Source organism: Zingiber officinale, chromosome 7A, assembly GCF_018446385.1.
Source record: "Zingiber officinale cultivar Zhangliang chromosome 7A, Zo_v1.1, whole genome shotgun sequence".
In the NCBI taxonomy this organism is placed as follows: domain Eukaryota; kingdom Viridiplantae; phylum Streptophyta; class Magnoliopsida; order Zingiberales; family Zingiberaceae; genus Zingiber; species Zingiber officinale.
The window spans coordinates 20394517-20407189 of record NC_055998.1 but is presented as its reverse complement, the minus strand read 5'-3'; the positions used below and the strand labels follow the sequence as shown (position 1 = coordinate 20407189).

Sequence of the window (12673 nt, the reverse complement as noted above, 5' to 3'; positions counted from 1 at the left end):
TCTATTTTTTTCTCATCACACTTTTTCTCTCATCACATTTTCTTTATCATCATACTTTCTCTCTCCTCAATCTCTCTCATCACACACTCTCTTCTTCTTTTTTTTCTCATTACACTTTCTCTCTCATCATATTTTCTCACTCATCATATTTTTTCTCTCATCTTTTATTATCACGCTCTCTCTCATCTACTATCTTTTCTCATTTTCTCTCGTCACACTTTCTCTCTCTCTCTTCATTCTTTCCCATCACACTTTCTCTCTCATCATATTTTTCTCTCACATTCAACTTTCTCTCACATCTATTTTTTTTTAATTTTCTTTTAAGGGTTAAAAAGAAAATTTTGATTGATTCCGATAGAAAATATTCAACTAACCAAACATAACTTTTAAAAGTGATATCCATGCTCATACCCATTCTCATTCTATAATACTATGATTCTCATTTCAATTTCTATTCTTAGGAAAGAACCAAACGCCCCATAAAATATACTTCTTACTTATTTGGTTGGTTCATGAAAAAACATTTTGAATAGCCAATTTTTTAGCTAGATTTTTCACCCCTAGATCGGTTTTGATTTGGGTTTTTTTTCTTCTTAAATAAAATCTCATCCAACCGACTCCACCAATTATATATAAAAAAAATATATAAGTAGGGTATTCAAAAAGAGAAGAGAAGCAATCTTCATCGAATTTAGGAACCACAATTCAATGAATTATTAATACATTTATCTGAAACAAAATTCACATCTAGTCATATTCATCCCAAATCAATACGTGCTCATAGAACATGGCTAAATATTTAATCAACAACCCACAACACACAAAAGGGTGACCATATACACAACTCAGGTCAACACATGAGAACACAATTTTTTATAAAAAGAACCCCAAAGCATTGAGCTAGAAAAGAAATTTTTTGTCCCTTCTCATTTTCTTTTTATTCAAAGGGTTCGACTAATCACCTTCCTTGGACAAGGCCACTAAAGATTTGGCTGTTCCCGGCCAACGTAGCCTCCCACTCGATGGAGGACAACAAAATTTGGGAGATAGCGATCACCACTTGCTTCATATCTGGCCGTAAGATAGGATCTTCGTCCACGCATTGCTTTGCCAACATTGCCATCTGAGTTTTGGAGAAATGAGAAGCCATTTGGAAACTTGAGAATGAACAGATGGCTTGTCTGAACATACCTTGTAGACACAGTCATGGGGATACAGATCCATCAAAGCGGGATCAATATAACCTTTCAGGCTCTCCATGCTCATTGAATTTGGGGAGTTTCTCAGTGCATTTAACATCTGCAAAATTTCAGTGGTCTAGAGGTAAGAAAATGCTTAATTGTAATTAACTGCTAGCAGAATCAATAGTGTAAAAGACGCTAATACACGTGTTTAAGTTCAAGAGGTTCGAGTCCAACTTAAACCCTGAAACTTGGGCATGCCCAATGGATGAGTCCAATCATATGGAATTAAAAAGGAGAGTATATCCTAAGCATAGTAACCTAATCTATATGTCATATCAGTGGGACGAGTTAAGTATAAAAAAGGAGTGTTACTTGTTCTCCTCTTTAATTTTGTTAGTATTTCTTTCTTCAATTGGGACGGGAAGGCATACATAAAAAATTTGGCGTGCAATTAATTTATTTGAATGAAAATGAGAGACTGAATTCATTTATCCTGACAGATACTCTTTCATTTTAGTAGATCAAGCGGATTATCTAGTAAGAAAGCCTGCAACAGCTGTACGGGCTGAAAGAACTAGCATTCTAACAGCATATTCAGCAAAACCATTGATATTTAAAGGTTGAATTATCATTTGCAAGCAACTGATAGGAGTCCAGTAATTGAGCTAAATGGTAATTAACAATTAAAGGTTTTAGCTTCAAAAGATGAATAAGAAAGTGAATGCTTACCACAGATGCTAATGAACGCCTTTCAGGGTTTGCCAGAACTCTTCCTTCTGTCCTTGTTATTGCCTCCTTGCCAGATATTAGCTCAAAAATGACAACCCCAAATGCATAAACATCACTTTTTGTGGTGGCAAGACCATCATGCAAGTATCTGATACAGATTATAAAATTTATATTTATTAACTATCTTATAAGAACTGCTAAAATGTTCCTTCGTCTACTTACTCTGGAGCTAAATAACCGAAAGTGCCAACAACCTTAGTAGTAGAAGCTTCACCATCAATTGTTGATGCAACAAGTTTTGTGAGCCCGAAGTCTGAGATCTATACAAAGGAAGAGTGCACCATGTTAATGTCCAAAGAACAAAAATATAATTAGCAAAGCTACGAGTTAGGATGAACCTTAGCTCTGTAAGAACCATCAAGTAGAATATTGCTTGTCTTGATGTCTCGATGAACATAATGGTTCTTGGTATGCTCATGAATATATTCTAGTCCTCTGGCAGCATCAAGTGCAATTTGAACCCTAGATATCCAAGATAGTGATGTATTCCCTAAAAATCAAATCAGAAGTAAATTTTGTCAAATATTGTCATGAAAAATATTCATGAAATCATAGGCAGGTTAGCAAGACAGACTTGAACATGTTCATTAGAAAAGATTTTTTCATTACTGTGCAACAATAATGTTAAGAACCTAACAAGAAAATAAGACATATTTCCATGACTCATTAAATGCAAGTAGCATAAACATTCTTTGATAAAAAATTAAGCAGAATATCCAAAAATAGAATTGCTTACAATCTGGATTTGATAAGGTCTGGCCTGATATATATGTATTTATAGGCTTATAGCTGTCATACTAGGGCACTACTACTGTAACTGAAAACATGGCATCATTGATTATTTTTTTATATCGAGGCTTTAAAATTTGCAAGAATTTTGAGCCATATGAATACTTTCCTAGTTCCAACCGGTTATGCAACCAGCAATCCAACGTCCAACCTAAATAATCTTCAAAGAAAAGGTTGCCAGTGAAGATGCCTCAGCGATGGAGAGTATCTAAGGACATTGTTATCTTTTAGAAGTTAAACAGTCAGCATGTTAAGCCGTTTAAATTTATGTTGAACTTCAGCTACTATCATACTTGCCCAATTTTTCATTTTCAAGAGCACAGCCGTATTACAAAATTTGGTTCAGAACATCCACAATGGGGCAAGGTCTAGCTTCCATCCACCTCTTTTTCAGTTTCCTAACCACAAAATTTGTGGAATCTTTATCTGACAACTCTTTAATAATTATGTTTTTCAATTATTGCAACATGACCACACAAATTATCCTATAAAGGATCACTAGACCTCTTAAGCCGAGGTTTATCCCAAGAGAAAAAATTATAATGAATGGTCGAGGGACAATAATTAACTAGGGAGACATATCTGCCTTTTGTATGATAAAAGAACTGAATTAGAACAAGGGAGAACCAAATCTAAGTTGTCAAAGCACATGGTATTAATGCTTGGCATTGCTCCATTATTTTTTTTTCTATCCATAATCCCTTTCAGCACCACAATGACATATTTTCTCAGAAACAAACTCCATGTTTACAACCAATAATACCTCAAATTTCTCATTTCCATGTTCATGATGTTATGTGAAAGAAGAAATGGGATCTACTAGATACAATTGAACTAAACAAAAGATACAAGCTTTTCACATTTCAGAAGCACCATCAGGAATTCTATTACTCAAATTAAGTCACTTTATCTTATCTGCATTAAGGAGTGCGTGATGTTGAGATCGTACCCTTGGTTTGTGGATCATGAAGATGATTCTTGAGCGAACCCTTCTCAGCATACTCATATATCAGGAACAGCTCCTCATCACTTGCAGCGTAACCAATCAATTCTACCTTGACAAAAGTGAATTAAAATGAAAAAAAAACATTAAAGAAATAGAATCCACTTAATGCAAACTAAAGAAGCATTTTCTTGTGTTTTAAAGAGTTTTACCAGACTAGCATGATGGACCTTGCAGAGTACTTTCACCTCAGCCATAAATTCCTTTGTTTTCAAAGCTGTCATTCTTTTTATTGCAACCTCCTAAACATCATAATAACCAATTAAAATATAGTCACGCTAGAAGTTTAAATTTTTCTTGGAAGTTAGCTCTACTAACCTGGTCCCGAAGGACCCCATAATAGACAGAACCATACTGACCATGACCCAGTAGATTTGAATCAGAAAAGTTATCTGTAGAAGAAAATATTTCTTCGTGCTTGAAAACAATTGGTTTCTCTATGTCAAGTGCATCACCAGCCATGCCTGAAGGACAAACTATACTTGTTATACTGCACAAATAATGGGGGAAAAATAGAAGAAAGTGCAAGGTTGTGCATAACGGTGGGTTAAAGTGTAATTACAAACAGAAAGATGCACTATTATTCCCAAGGTAGAACCTCCAACAGACAGCTTATAATATATTATCCAAATATTACAGCAACAAGCATGTGAATCACATATATAAATCAAGGTATTATCTATATTCTATAGTATCTGTATCAGCAGTTACAAAGAAAAAGTATAACTACAAACATCTTTTTGCTGATTTAAAGATTCTGAGTATTTATCAAAAGACATATTTGATGTGGAGATAATTGCAATCCAACCAGCTCTTCAAATCCTTATTTCATTTTCTCTCGGTCGGAAACTACACTAACAAAGTAAATATGTCCTCAACATCCACCAACATTAACAGAAAGCTAGGCATCAAGTTTCTTGCGTTTCAGTTGATATTGAGCAAAGTCATTTGAAAGTTTTTTCCAGTAACAAATTAGTTTTCCACATCTTTGTAGAATCGCCAGTACATGTAAATCTAATTAGCTTTTTAGAACACCCATAAATAATGGTAGGGAAAAACTTAAACCATTATGTTCAGATCTCAAGTAAAATGAAAGTGGATCGCAAGCAAACCTTTGGGAATATTAGCATGGTGACTTCCTGCATCCCCTGTTGATGCCTTTGTATTTCCAGAATTGCAACAAAGGTACCTTCCTGAAGAATAACAGAAACTAGTGTTCCGGAGGATGTGGAACTTATGGGACACTGATCTTTCAGGATCTTTTGTTTGACTCCTTGAATTGAAGGACTTGAAAGAAAGAAAGGAAAATAAAACCAAAATTACAAGAAGTACAGAAGCACCCATACTACCGAAAACCCACCCATAAGGGAATCCAGCAGAATTATGCATAGAATTGCCTGCAGGAACATAATATTTAATTCAGGAACAGTTTCACAATTGGAACATTCCAAGTGAATGAATGAGTTTTTTTTTCTTTTCTTGGGGAAGGGAGGATTAAAAAAAGATTAGTAGTGATAAGAAATTTCTAGTGAAGTTCATTTTGGTTATAAAAATACACAAGAAAAACAAGGAATCATCAATAATATTCATTTAAACAATGAAAGAGAACAAATTTCAGAATCAATGGAACGAAACTAATGGCATGGTGTATCTAATATATCTTCATCCAAGCAACTACTAAATCACCAAGGATAAACTTGAAAGGAATATGCATTTAGAGATGAATGGACCAGAAAAACACATACAAACATAAACAATTAGATCATACCTGAGAATGTAACAGATGTTTCTGATGAAGTAGGTGCAGAAGAAGGAGAGGATCCATTGTTTACAGAATAAGGCAAGCCAGGAACTACAAAAGGGCAAAAATCATGAAGCCTGAAGTATCAGCTAACTAAAACAAAATGTGGCAAATGTAAGTAGAGAAACACTTTAAATGGTGAAAAAAAAGCAGAATGGAAATAGAAGATAAGGCCTTGTTTCCTTGCAAAGATGGTAAATTGGAATTATTTATATATAAAAAGGCACCAAACCTTTTGAGTTGCCTTCTTGAACCAATGTAAATGAAGAAGTTTAATCATTTTTTTTTAAAAAAAAAACAGGTTTTCTGTCTGGTTTTGAGCAGATGAGTTCTGAGGCGGACCAATATTTATGTAACAAATTAAAGAAAATGATTAAGTTTTGTGCAATAACGTGTTATGTGAATTAATCAAGACATAGACCGGTACCATACCTCAACTTATTGGGGATAAAAAATAGACATAAGTATAGTTTTTCAAGTGAAATAAATCTAAACATTTCTTTATAAGCTAGGTCAAAGTATCAGAAGTATTTGTTGTAATATAACCAACATGGAAGTTTTCGTCTCTCAGAACTAGGATCATCTTCCCAATTTCCCTGCACTTATTTAATCCACAAAATCTCTCTCTCCTCTTTAAGTTGACTTTGTGGTCTTCATCGTCCACAGTCCTCAGAGTTCATCGAGGCTATAGTTTAACTGATTATGACTGACAACACATTTCCATTATATAATTAAGTGATTAATGTACTGATTCAATAAGAAATGTATCTATTTGATAGAAAAAATGGTGATCGTGTAGTACAATAATACAAAAAGAGAGAGAAGGAAAACGATGCTTACTAGAGTTCAGTGGGATGTAATAGACTTCTCCAACGACAACACCATTCGGACCGGACATGTCATTCACAGTCTCAATACTGTCCATGCTAACCCCAAACTTACTCGACAACGACGCGATCGAGTCTCCCTCTTCCATCACGTAGCTCATCAGATAATTCCACAGACCGCTGGAGCACCCGCAGAGTAAGTGGAGGGAGATGACGGCTCTGGAGCGAGCGAACCGCTGGGTCACGTTGGGCAGGAAGGCGAGCCCCCCATAGGTCTGGGCGACCACCGGGTACACCGAGCTCGTCTCCTCCCGCACGGTGAAAGTGGTGTTTGTAAGATACTTCTTGTCCGCGAGGCAGGAGCAGTTCTTGCGCACGAAGACGTACCCGGGACTGCTGCCCTCGTCGACGGTGACGTCCTCGGGGAAGACGTCGAACATGCTCTGGATTTGGGCGACGTCGGGACGTCGACCCGCCTTGAAGGCGAGGAAGGAGGTGCAAACACGGGCCACGTCAGAGCAATTGAGCGGCCCCGTCGAGGACGCCAAGGGAACGGCATCGATCAGCAACAGAATCGAAACGGCGAGCGAGATCGGGATTAACGCCATTGCAGCAGAGAAAAAAAACGAATTTTGGAACCAAGAATTCAAACAAAATGGAGTAAGTCAACGATCTTCGATAAGAAGGGGCGGATCGAATTCATGAGCAGAAGAGTTGGGGAAAGGAAAGATTGGAGGCGGCGAGAGAGATGAAGGGGAATACGAAAGCCCAAGCCCCAAGCTCAGTCCTCTCTCTCACTGCAACAAGTGTGTGCCGTCGGTCTATAGCAAATGGAGAAAACAGTAGCGAGCAGATATTCTACCCTGATACTTTAACAATATTACGAACTTGCCCCCTTCTACATTCAATATGTTATCTTGCATTTCGTATCCTCCCTCCGTCGATAATTGCATGGACAATAAGAGGGCAGAGCGGTCAATCTGCACTAGAAGCCGCGAAAAAACAAAACAGCAATTGACTATAACGCTGACCTGGATGCGGTGGCCTGCAGCTGGCAGATGGCATCTGGGCCGTCGAATCGAAATTTTTTTTGTAACCGTTAAAAGCCGAGATTTCTCGATGAACATTAACCGTCCATTCTGCAGAGATCGTCAGGAGGTGGCCGTCGGATGCCATGGCCGGGACTGTCACATCGAGGACTCGAAGTGGGACGTCGTCGCACGTGGGAAGACATGTGTCTCCCGTCGGCCGAGAACCCCACCCGCGTACGAAGATTAATAATAAATGGTAAATTGCCAAAAAAAAAAAAAAAAACCACCGTCTCCGGTTACCAACCGGCATGTGGGAGGAGAAGATGATAAAGACAGGGAAAAGGGCACCCGAACATGTGGCTTCCGGCTGGAAAATAGGCTCTCTGTCTCCTGCAAATAGCAATCATATCAATTTGTGCAGTGCATCGCGATAATTATCAAAATGATGGGCGTTAAATGATTTATTCCTCTTCTTTGGAGTGTACACTAACAAATAAACAAGTGCATGTGAGCAAATGGGTGGAGGGTAGGTGGGATGGGTCCCTGAGGTATTCATGGAGGCGAATGGATGCTCGTTGGGACACTGTCTGTATCCCATTGCTTGACTGGTTCTTTAAAAGCCAGCTAAAGTTTGCGAGACGGGTAGTAGAGCTTGGGTCTTTTGATGTACAAGGGAACAAAGTGAAAAGACATGAAAGACAACGGTAGTTAGGTCCGGGTGCAGAGACGGTGAACTGAGACGCATTTCTGAACAGTGAAAACCTTTATTTAGATATACATTATTATTGGCATGCTTATCCGGCGATTTATCATTTAATAAGGGCATTAGCTTAATGGTACATGATATGTTCCTGAACCTGTGGGATGAATGAACTGATGGAGAACTTCCAGGGATTCTACTTAATTGAGTGCGAAGACCTCTAAACCAGGGGCCTTGACCTGGTGCTGCCTTCACTACCCTTGACAAGAATTCTAGGCACCCCAATTTCAACCTCACTTAAGGGAACAGGCTTAGAAGAGACTGATCCACCAAGAACTCGCCAACCATTCTCAGCTGATGATGACGAACTGCGTCATGTTCTTGCAGGACAAAAGTCCAATCAGTTCAAGGGAACCAGCGCTGGCTTTGCTTACTGCACTTAAAGGGATTCTTTGCACATAGGAACACCCCTTCTTCTCCAAAGAAATAAGCTGACCTGATGATGGCCCCCCTGAGTTCTGTGGGTCTGTCACCTCATCTCGAGCAAGCCAAAGAAGAGATTTTCTTATGTTCACCATTTTCTATGGAGAAGCATCAAGAATCACTCCTCGATGAGGTCTGTTATCAACAACCATATTGAGGTCATGCTTGGAGGCTTCTACAATTTTCAAGCCTACCTTCTCCACTATCTTCAATATTCTCTCCGCTGCTTTCTTGTCCTTTTTCTTGTTGTTTCCACTCAAGTCCAATCCTTCCTGAACATAAAGAGCGTAAAACTCCCTTCTTTCTGCATCAATGCAGCTAGGACTGGACAACACCATAAACACTCAGGCCTACCATTTTGGGCACAGAAGAAGATTCAGTCACCTCTTTCCATGTGTTTCTACACCAATTGTCCTGCATATTCGATCGACGAACCCTCGTATTTTCAAACTGGGGTTCCTCTGACCTTTAACTGGCTTTCTTTCCCAACTCACATCCTTTACTCCAGTACTGGTTCTTCTGCTTCTCAAACTGAGAGGCCCTTGTCCAATGACAGCTAGGTACCTGTTAATCTTCTCCTACATTGGGTCATCAACTGGCTCGACCTCTAAATCTTCCTCATCTGCAACGATGGTGTCTTTCTTAACAATGCATTACTCATCTCTAACAAGAACTCTCTCCGCAGCCTCTGGTGCCCTTTGTACATGCTTCCGTCCCTATTTCCATAAGACGCCACTATCCCCAAGGCAGTAGCTCGCTTTCTCGTGACCCAAAGTGGCGAGGTTGCACTGGTTCATGGTTGAAGGGATTGAGATGAACTGAGAGGTCTTAGAAAAGGCTAGGTACCTGTGAGATAGTAGCAGAAGGTGGACAATTCGAGCTAGGCGATGTCACACCAGTGTAACAATGACGGACCATCCAATAAGGTTGTTGAGGAAATGTGATAGACAGAAATATATTCCTAACAAAGAATTGAGTAAAAATGGAACAAAAACTGGAACAATAGTCTTCATTTCAAAGACAGTGCAATCACATAACATTATTACCAAATAAATTGCACCCAAACCAGCAGATAATATTGAGAGAAACAGGAAGATTGTTCGAAACTATTAAACAGGAATCACATAAGCATTCAAACAAACACATATCAAGGAATAAGATTAGGCTAAAAGCAAGGAAATGATTTTAACTCCAGTACCAGAGTTCATGCCGACTGTGTGTTTGGCTTTGGCTCTCCTTCCAAACGGGTATTGTTGAGTCGTTCAATGGACAAAATTAGTGCTTGAGTCCCTAGTTCTCCCTCTCCGTGAGCCATGAGTGAGACATACAGCTGATGCGCCAACGCCAAACCTGGCAATGCTAGTCCCATGCTCTGACATTCCTTCAAGCAAATGCCAAGATCCTTCACGAAGTGGTGTACGTAGAACCCAGCCTCCATGTCCCTCTTCAAGATCCTCTTTCCGTATAGTTCGAGCGACTTTGACCCAGCTGCGCCCGTAGAAATTGCGTCCATCCACCTCTCGACGTCGAGCCCAGCCTTGTGGGCATACACCATCCCTTCCACCAGCCCCACCATTGTTGATGCGATTGCGATCTGATTCCCAAGTTTCGTTCTCTGGCCTTGCCCAGGTCGTCCCATGTAGGTTACCGTGCCCATACAACCGAACAGCGGCTCAAGCTTCTGGACGACGGACTTGTCGCCTCCGGCGAATATGGAGAGAGTTCCGGTGCGGGCTCCACGGTCGCCGCCCGATACTGGAGCATCCACCGCCGCACAAGACACCGCTAGAGCAGCATCGGCGATCTCGGCGGCTAGGGCAGGGTCGCTTGTGGTCATGTCAACGAGGACGGAGCCAGGAGCCAGGCCAGGAAGCACTCCTTCAGATGGATCGAGGGCGACTCGCCGGACGTCGGAGGGATAGCCGACGATGAGAAAGACGACATCACTGGCGCGTGCAACGTCGACCGGGGAGCCAGCTAGCTTAGCGCCTCGGTCCAGCAGGGCCTGGGCCTTAGAGGAGGTCCGGTTGAAGACGGTCAGTGAGTAACCGGCAGAGAGGAGATGACCGGCCATAGACCGGCCCATGACGCCTGTCCCGATCCAACCGATCCGCGTAGTACTCGGTATTACGACTTTATCTGAAGATAGAAGTCCGGCCATGTTGCAAATATGGCAGCGTAGACCGGCAGGCGAGCGGCGCAGACAGCGGAGGAGCACCGGGAGGCGGAAGGGCATCGGCCAGGCAGGAACCCTAGTAGGAGCGGAGCTACGGGGAACCAACTTGACTCGATCCACGGGAAGGACATCATGATCGGACGGCTGAGAAATCCCAACGCGTCAAACTCGATCTGTGGTATGTTGTGGACCAAATCAGCTTGCACATCTCTATTTATTTTTATTTTTCTACCACATCATTTTTTATTTAATTTAAATGTGTGAAAATAGAATATTCAGGGATTAATATGTTAGAATACTCACTTTGAAAAAACAAATGAATAAAAAATTTTTTTTTATTAATCTTAAAATCACGTAGAATTTTCACACTTCGAAAATAATTAAAACATTTGACTCGGTGGATACTTAATAATTAAATTAAATAGGATTAAATAATATAACGATAGATGGATAATTGAAATTATTATTAAATATATGTGATAAAAGGTGAATATCTCACCATTGCGCTTACCAGTTTAGTCCTAAGATCAATATAAAGGAGGTAAATCATGATGGATGAGAAGGTAAGTAGTAGGTAAGGTAAGTTTATGCGTGTTGATTTACGCTCTGCCAGCCTCGAGATTCGACCTCAAGACTTTATGTGTAGAGCTGTCAGATGGATTGATCCGTCCCACCACGGGTTAATTCAATCAAAGGCAGATTGCGAGTTAAGCGGGGCAACCCGTGAGCCCATAAATTTTTTTTGAATTTTTTTTAAAAAAAAATCATATATTTAATGTTTTATTTCAAAAGGTTTTTTATCAATGAAATATATCTAGAAATAGATATTTTAAATATAAATGGACAAAATAAGTACACCTATTTGATGAAAAGTATTATTTTTATTTTAAAATTATAAAAAGTAAATAATAAATTAACATAAAACTTAGCTTACATGTATTTCTCAATACACGGGCTAACCCAAGTCCGTCGCGGGCTGACCCGTGCAAGTCGCGGCCCTAGACAGGTCGACTTGCGACGGACTTGGGTTAATAAAATTTCAATCTAACTCACTTAAATTGTTTGGCGGGGCGGACCAACCCGACGAACCCAACCCGACAGACCTAACCCAAATTGAGGGCTCTACTTGTGTGACAATCAACCTATTACTTACCAACTCAGCTAAGATTGTGAGGGCTATTGTTGGATATATGTAAATAGAGAAAAGGTGGAAAAGGAAAAAGCTCTCCATTATGAATGAGATTTTAGTCTCACATTGAGAGTTTCAAGACATATTAGTTGATTTATATTGATTCACATACATTGATGATGTGAACAAATGCATGGGGAGAGACTCTCTCTCATGCATGGGTGTGCAGGGGATACAAATCCATGGCCCGAATTGCATTGAATCATGTTGACTCGTGTGCAAGCACGACTTGTGTGTGCCAAATGTCGGACCGATTGGGATAAAATTTGCCCAAGCGGAACAACCAACATAGATTCTTTTTGCTACTCAAGCAGGTAGTACAAAAAGGTAACAGAAGCATTAACTAGTGCTTTCGTAACCTCCCGGATAGTAATGGTCGGCCATTGATGGTCATTGGCTATCATTAAACCCTAGGAATTGAATGACCATTACTCGTCATTCAATGTTGGGAAGAGATGGTGCTCCGATATAAAGGGAGACCATGGTCTTGAGCAACAACAACAACAACCAAGCCTTTTCCCACTAGGTGGGGTCGGCTGTATGAATCTTTTTACGTCATTAAGCTCTATCTCCTATTATATCATCATCTATATTTAAATAAATTTTATCTTATTTTATTGTTGCTAACCAAGTCTTTTTTGGTCTTCCTCTTCCTCGTTTTATATGCATGTTTATCATGTTGGTGCAACCTTAGGTCAAGG

General features: G+C 39.9%; 2 protein-coding genes and 1 pseudogene across 2 annotated transcripts; all 3 read right to left on the bottom strand.

Annotated features, from left to right (window-relative positions):
- Positions 1–704: 704 nt before the first annotated feature.
- LOC122001117 (lysM domain receptor-like kinase 3) lies at positions 705–7182 on the bottom strand. Its single transcript, XM_042555701.1, has 11 exons — positions 6407–7182; positions 5534–5617; positions 4878–5162; positions 4084–4229; positions 3918–4007; positions 3712–3817; positions 2312–2463; positions 2136–2233; positions 1914–2061; positions 1192–1299; positions 705–1123 (listed from the first exon to the last, which is right to left on the bottom strand). Exons 1-11 carry the CDS (start codon positions 6999–7001, stop codon positions 959–961), a joined length of 1977 nt encoding a protein of 658 aa, XP_042411635.1. The 5' UTR covers positions 7002–7182; the 3' UTR covers positions 705–958.
- Positions 7183–7368: 186 nt separating this feature from the next.
- On the bottom strand, positions 7369–9404 carry LOC121999258 (annotated as a pseudogene).
- Positions 9405–9590: 186 nt separating this feature from the next.
- On the bottom strand, positions 9591–10880 carry LOC122001119 (probable 3-hydroxyisobutyrate dehydrogenase-like 1, mitochondrial). The gene has a single exon (XM_042555705.1). The coding sequence runs from the start codon at positions 10841–10843 to the stop codon at positions 9812–9814; it is 1032 nt and encodes a 343-aa protein (XP_042411639.1). The 5' UTR covers positions 10844–10880; the 3' UTR covers positions 9591–9811.
- Between the last annotated feature and the right edge of the window lie 1793 nt (positions 10881–12673).